The sequence below is a fragment of the Gouania willdenowi genome, chromosome 7 (genome assembly GCF_900634775.1).
Source record: "Gouania willdenowi chromosome 7, fGouWil2.1, whole genome shotgun sequence".
Taxonomy (NCBI): Eukaryota; Metazoa; Chordata; class Actinopteri; order Blenniiformes; family Gobiesocidae; genus Gouania; species Gouania willdenowi.
This window is the reverse complement of record NC_041050.1, coordinates 24409954-24417204: the sequence shown is the minus strand read 5'-3', so window position 1 is coordinate 24417204 and position 7251 is coordinate 24409954. Positions and strand designations below refer to the sequence as shown.

Sequence of the window (7251 nt, the reverse complement as noted above, 5' to 3'; positions counted from 1 at the left end):
TTTGGACTCTAGCTGAAAACCGAGCACATATCTGGACTCGGGAGTAAAATCTGTTTGACACCGCATTTATGACAAAATGAACACTTTTTTTCGGCCCAAAAATTTTGCGTTTTGGTTCGTTTTTGAATGAAAGTGTCTATTCGTACGGTTGCCGTACGGAAAGTCCCCGGTGCTATTGGTATGTTTACCAAAGTACACGTACGTAGCGTCTTAGGGTTAGGGTTAGGTTTAGGGTTAAGTTTAGGGTTATGGTTAAGTTATAACCCTATATCGCAACAATTTTTAGGGTTAGGTTTACGGTTAGGTTTAGTCTTAGTCACGTGACCTAAACTGGCCAATATCTGATCTATCACGTGACCTAAACTGGCCAATGAGGGGCGCTGTGTATGGATAGAATGTTGGTATATTGATACGGCAACTGTACGGATAGCCACTGCCTTTTTGAATCTCAGGTCAGCAGAATGCAGGGGTTTAATTACTGTTTAAACAAAAACAAGCATACTTATGCTACACCAATGCAAATAGCTACTCAGAAAAAGAACAGAATCTCCGTGACACCAACGAACATCCTGGAACAAAGCTGCATAAGAAATCCAAAGGTAGGTAAAAAATGTCCTCCAATGCTTTACTTGAAGATACAGTATATTAAAAGATATTGACTCACTTGGAAGCCGTTTGGGCGACCGCGTGGATATTAGCAGTCAGATGCAGCAACAGTGCAAGTCAGGAGTGAAAAACATTAAGAAAGAGATGGACAATCTCAGAAAAGAAAATGAGGTGCCAAAAGATTGTCTACTGCACCAGGAAATAATACAAAAGAAGGTAGTGTTTACAGATAAAAGGCAAAAAAGAAAATGCTGTCGAGAGTAAAAGAGTAGTTATAGCAAACCTCCTACAAAAAATTGCACCTGACTTGGCTACTAAAGCCTAATTTAAGGTTCTGCGTAAAAAATCCCCTGCCGTAGACGCACGTGGGCTCAGACTCCCTCCCCCGTATCCTTATATGCGCCTCCCAAAAATCCTGATTACCCGTCAAGTCGACGCTTTGACGCGTAGTCAGCTAGCGCTGTGATTGGTCAGCTCTAAACCTCAGCCCCGGTCACTGCCTTTTCCAGTCACACCGCCATGTTTCAACTTTTAGCGTAGCGATACAAAAATTGTTTCTACAGTAGATTGAGTCAAAAAGAGAACCGAGACGGTCTAAAAGTGCAGGAGTTTTATTATTTCCTTTCACGGCTGCAGCACGCGAAGCACCGCCAAACGGAGTCAATCACAGACAAAAGGTGTGTGTTTACTGTTATTATCACTACTACTGCCCCATCTCTGTACCTACAGTGTGTTTCATTAACAGTAAACAATGACCTCCATGCTGTGGAGGCTGATAGAGGAGCAAACATGACGTTATGTTTAAAGTGATCTTTACAGCGCTGTCCTGCTCCAACTCCCCGCTTCCCGGGGGCCGTGGACCCGGTTACCTCGTTACTCTCTCTCCGCTCTACAGTGTTAGGGTTAGGGTTTTTTAATGCTCACTTATAATAACAACACACAGCTACAACCCCCTAGCGGCAGGGCGGCCAATCACATAGCGAGGCCTTCCCTCCACGCAGAAGTAAAAGGGCCAACCTTCGCGTCAAGTTGACGGCATGCCCCCGGCGTAGGTCCTGACGCTGAACCTTAAGCCAGGCTTAAGGCGGAAGATGCTGTGGACATAGTTCACAGGATTGGAAAGAAAGCTGACTTCAGACACGGACAGATCATCATCCTTTTTGCCGAACAAGGGATAATCATAAGTCATGAGATATGGAAGCATACAAAGACTTCTCCAGTGTGTAAAAAAGAAGGAAACCACTTTGCAGAGGACCTAACGCAGGAAGACTGGAAGTCCAGATGAGCTCTGTATGAAGGTAGATATGTTGCAAAATGGGAGAGCTTGTAGAATGTGATGTGAGGTTGTGTATAAAAAATCCACACACGTGAAATAAATATAATGTCAAATGATGAGAACAAGTTTATAGACTGATATGTACACATAAAATTACAGCTGCAAACTTGTAATCCAACATTTATTCACATGTTTGTTTTTTTTAAATAACTTGTGTAAATGATTGTTTACAACCACAACTCTTCAGTTACAACTTCTCCAATCTGCTGCTATAGATGCACAAACTACTTTTCTCGTGTGAATCTGCGCTGCTTGAGTTTTGCTACACATTTTGCGAGACGTGGCCCCTCTCCTCCACGTTCCCTCGTGTGTGGGATTGACCAATCAGAAGCGAGGATTTGGAGACAGAGCGCTGTGTCTTTTTTAGCGCAGCAGCAGGTGATATGACCAAAACAAAGTAATTTTTCTTCACTGTAATGGCAGGATGCTGAAATATGCCTCCACAGATTGTTTAAAAATGGTTGTTAAAGTCATTTCTGCACAAAAAGAGTCATGGAGAGTGATTCTTCTTGTTTTGATTTAAGTAAAAGCTATGTGGAGATGAGGATCAAGAGTTGACAACTGATGCAGTGGCCAAGCGGTTAATGTATTTCACAAATCTGTATAATGTGACGAAGCAATAAAACAATGAACATGACTGTGATCTGTCTCGTAAAAATAAAACAGGAAACGCTAGCCTGGAATCTATTCTTATCTCCTTGTATTAAGAACTAGCGTAGTTCTTTTTCCTTAAAAGGAGCCAGCAGACAAAAACAGCGTGTAGTAAGGTACAGACTTACGGTTTTAAAGTCTCTTCTTGTGGTGGTTTCAACAATATATCCAGGTCTTTTAAAACAGAGCAGAGCACAGTTTCAAACGTCTTCTCCGTGTCAGCCCCATGTTTTTTTTGATACTGCTTGGCGCAGGGGATATGACATTTTTTATTGGTCGATCTACTCTGGACCGAGGAAGTGAGCAGAGACGGCCGTGTTCTGGGAAAATCATAAAGACAAAGCAGACAAAGATGCCCATTGGGTGGAATGTGTTCTTTAGATTGACATTGTGATCATGATTTTAGTACATATTTATGGTTACAATGACGATCATAAAAATAGGATTTTGTTGCATCACGTGACAGTAGTTGGAAGAACTCCACTTGAACTTTCCAACTGAACATATTCTGATACGGAGGAGATTTCAGTTTGACTCGTAATGAATGTTCTGATAGACGGCCTCCCAGATTCCAACATGAACACCTAAATCCCATAATAGGGGAATTTATCAGAAATAACAACCTGATATATGTTTGGAGAAAGTTGAATATAAATTTAAAAAAACAATTAATTTGGTAAAAGGATCTGGGGTGGTGCTGCCACAAGGAGTCTTTTTCTATTGCTTATTCTGTATTTTTAGTTTTTGAAATAATTTACAACCTTGCACTATAGTTAACAGGTTTCTTTTAAGGTCCCATGTCATATGCTATTTTTCACCCATCCGCATTTGTTCTAAGAACCCCCAAAACATAATATTTGAGGTCCATTTTCCCAAACTCGCCTGTTTTCCAGAGTTTTAGCCTCTGAAAAGTCACTTTCTGAGCAACTACACAAACAGGCTGATTTGCGTCCTACTTATGCATATTGGTGAGTAGGCATTGTCTATAGACGTGACACTGACTTCCTCTTCCCTGCATGGTGACGTAGGGCCAGAGGACGGCCCGCCCTCCTCCCCGCTTTATAAACACGAGACAGAGTGTGGGGGCGGGGCGTTCGCCGGTACATACAGTACATAGACTGTAGAAAATACATACATAGCACTGCACGAAGGACGCTGAAATGCTCATCTTCATGGGCGTGTCTGTTTACATGTCAATCACGGCAGAGAGCTTCCTGGAGGCGCGGCTTCTCCAGCTCAGTGCCACATCATATTTGTCATCACAGTGGGAACGTGTCATCAAATTAGCGAAAGAGCCACGGAACCAGCCGGTTACCGGGACGACCGTAGCCGCTCTGTGAGAACTAGCAGGCGATTGCCAACAGCTTCGAGTTTTATTGTGGGTGTTCGTTAAAAATAAAGTTTGCTGAATTTAAAAAAAAAAAATCTTAGTTATTGAGATGTGTTTTATTTTCATTTGTTTGTTTTTTTTATGTTGTATAATGTCTGTATTCTTGAAGGACCAAAATGTAATACTTGCCTGACTGGTTTGTATATTTTGTTTACAATGAAAAAAAAGAATTTTTTTTCATGACAATAAAGCTTTTTTGAATGAAATTAAAACTTGAGAGATTTGCTCCGGAAGTTATGAACTGCTTCCTGCTTAGCGTCATACAAGATGGCGGTCCACATCTTCCTCTGTCCATCTGTGTTCCACCGCGCGCTGAGTGCAGCTTTCAGTCCGCTCAGGCTTCTCCAGAGGCTACCGTACAGCGACTGTTCTGCTCCAGAGGAGAACCAGACGGTGTTCGTGGAGTCTACAGAGGAGTTTAGGTTCGTGGAGAGGCTCATCCCTCCCTCCAGGGTTCCCTCTCCGCCCAGGTACGAAGGCCCGGCTCCATCCGGCTGGGTCAGCCCGGCGGACACTCCTCCCTCTCTGCCCTACGGCATCCGCCGCTCCCGCATGCACAACATCCCGGTGTACACGGACTTGACCCACGGCAACCGCAGGATGACGCTGATACGGAAGGTGAAGGGGGACATCTGGGCCTTGGACAAGGACGTGAGACACTTCCTGAAGGAGCTGACCGGGAAGGAACTGCCCACACAGGTCAACGAGGTCACAGGAACCCTGAAGGTCAAAGGTCACTTCGACCAGGAGCTAAAGGACTGGCTGGCCAGCAAAGGCTTCTGACGGACTTTTTCGTGCTGTAGTCACGTGTCTGAGTCTGTAATAACTACCTGTGACTGAATGCTCTGTTAGTTTCATCATAAACCTTTTTTTGAAAGCATAAATAAACACAAACTCATACAAAGCAGTAACTATTTAGGTGAATTGTACAAAATTGACATTAATTGACTAGTTATTTGCTGAGTTTTCCATCATTCATCTGCACACTGTTCCACTGTAGGAGAAATGTGCTTTCTAATGACGTGGTACAACAATTTCATGAATTAGATTTTTTTTTTTCTCTTTCAAGTAAACAAGTTAGTAACAAAAATAAAGGTTGTATTAAGATACTATGGGTTTTCAGTAATTCAAGTAAGAATTAGTGTTTTCTTAAATTTTTATTGTGACTTGTTTTATGTCATTGAAGTTGCTTAAACTAGACCAGTTAAGTGATCATGGATGAATGTGGTGTAACTAAAGCAGCAGGGTTGGGGTCAGTTACATATAACATCTTTAATTATCCATGTTCAAATATGATTATGATGACCAGCATTTTTCCAATTATCTGAAAGTCAATTGCAATTATGTTCTTAATTGCTGAAGTTAAAATTCAATTAATCAGTTAGTTAGCCTGAAATAATCTCATAAAACGAGACCTTCCTCTTGTGTTGGCATGTCTTATAATGAATCTGATATGACCTATGTCTTAAATCAGCTGGAAAACACACAAAATATTATCTATCATCCAATTTGTTTCTCATCCCTTAGTTATCCATGAAAATGTTGGTATTAATGTGTGGGTGTCTGATCCTTTTTTCTGTCATTATATCTATTGATTTAATTTTTAAAATGATCCTCATTAGAACTGACTGGTAGTGGGAAAATGTGATGTGAAACATTTGATTGTCAACTAGATATGTGTAAGCATATTTTCATCCCAGTTTAAAGAATATTTGCACTAGTTTTAGGGTCTAATGATAGCCTCGTTTTAGGAAAAAAGAATGACCCAATTTTTCCCATTTTTAGGATCTTAGATTTTTTTTTTTTTTAATTTTCATGCTTTACCTGAGAAATTGGGTTTTTCTCTCCACATTTTGGCCCCACTTTAAGTGTAGTAAACATTTGAACAAGTTTTTAGTCTCTGATAGCCTTATCTCAGAACAATAATAGCCCAAATTTTTCAATTTTCATGCATTACCTCTGAAATTTGGGTTCTATATTTCATGCAAAATGTTGCTGCATTTTCATCCCAGTTTAGGTGTGCTCACATTTGAAGTAGTTTTTCATGGTCTTATGATTTCACAAATGCAGTAAAACACAAATTTCCATTTTTATGCCTTACTATAGCCTTACCTCCAAAATTTGGGTATTTTTCACATATTTCTCACTTTACTGGATTATCACCCCAGTTTAAGTGTGCACATCATATTTGAACTAGTTTTTATGGTCTTATGATAGCCTTATTTCAGAAAAAATTCAAAATCTTTCAATTTTTATGCATTGGCACTGAGTTATTTTTTATTTGAATTTTTTAGAATTTCCATGCCAATTACAAGGTAATATATCTAAATTCAATGTTGACAATAGCAATAGATTTTTGCACGTACAAGTATAATTGTCATAATTGTAATTAATTATCAATTATGCAATTACAATTTTATTTCACCCCAATCTTGTAAAGAAGTTCAGCCAAGTATATGCAAATAATTTAAAATGAATCCATTAAAATGGTCAGTCTTTCACTGCTAACGTGCTGCAGCTGTATTCTAAATAGGTCGTGTCCCACCTGAACACCGTTTCTGAACCCTTTAATGTACCTTAACACTCTAATCTGAAACACGTTAGTAACATCACATACCACAGACATGCTCACATCAGTGCTGCTTTACGTTTTTTTTTTTGTGTGCGTGCAAACGGTAGTTTTCTTTATAACATTGTGGATGCAGAGTATTTTGTGAAAGACACAGAGGTAGGGATGTAATGATTAATCGTCAGGCAGTTAAAAATTGATTCATAGGTATCACGGTTCACATCGATACCCTGAAAATTGAATTGAAATTGTATTATTCCTTTATTTCATTCAAGATTTATTTTGAGTTAAATTCCATTGTTTTGAATAGTTTATCAAGGGGTTTTTTTGACAATGAAAAATAAAAGGAAAATAGTACAGTATTGTCTTGTTTTTTACCCCCCCCCAAAAAGGAATATTTTTCAGTCATCATTTGTCTTCAGTCCCATTTTGTAAAATAATTTGTGAGAGAATCGTATCGTGAATCCAGTATCATGAATCGAATCGTATCGGGAGTTGAGTGAATCGTTACATCCCTACTGAGAGGTTGATCTGCATGTAAAGATCTGAGGGGTATTCCATGAAGCGGGTTATGTTTAAACTCTGAGTATGTTCGGGCTCAAGTGAGGGAAACTGAGTATCCCAATATCCCCCGGTGTTCAGGTGGGCGGAGCCAGGTAGAAACCCAGGGTTTCTTCGATAAAACCCGCCAGCGACCAG

General features: G+C 40.0%; 1 protein-coding gene across 1 annotated transcript; it reads left to right on the top strand.

The window, feature by feature from the left end:
- Window positions 1-4218: 4218 nt before the first annotated feature.
- Window positions 4219-6805, top strand: mrpl49 (mitochondrial ribosomal protein L49). The gene has a single exon (XM_028453418.1). The coding sequence runs from the start codon at window positions 4251-4253 to the stop codon at window positions 4764-4766; it is 516 nt and encodes a 171-aa protein (XP_028309219.1). The 5' UTR covers window positions 4219-4250; the 3' UTR covers window positions 4767-6805.
- The last annotated feature ends 446 nt before the right edge of the window (window positions 6806-7251 follow it).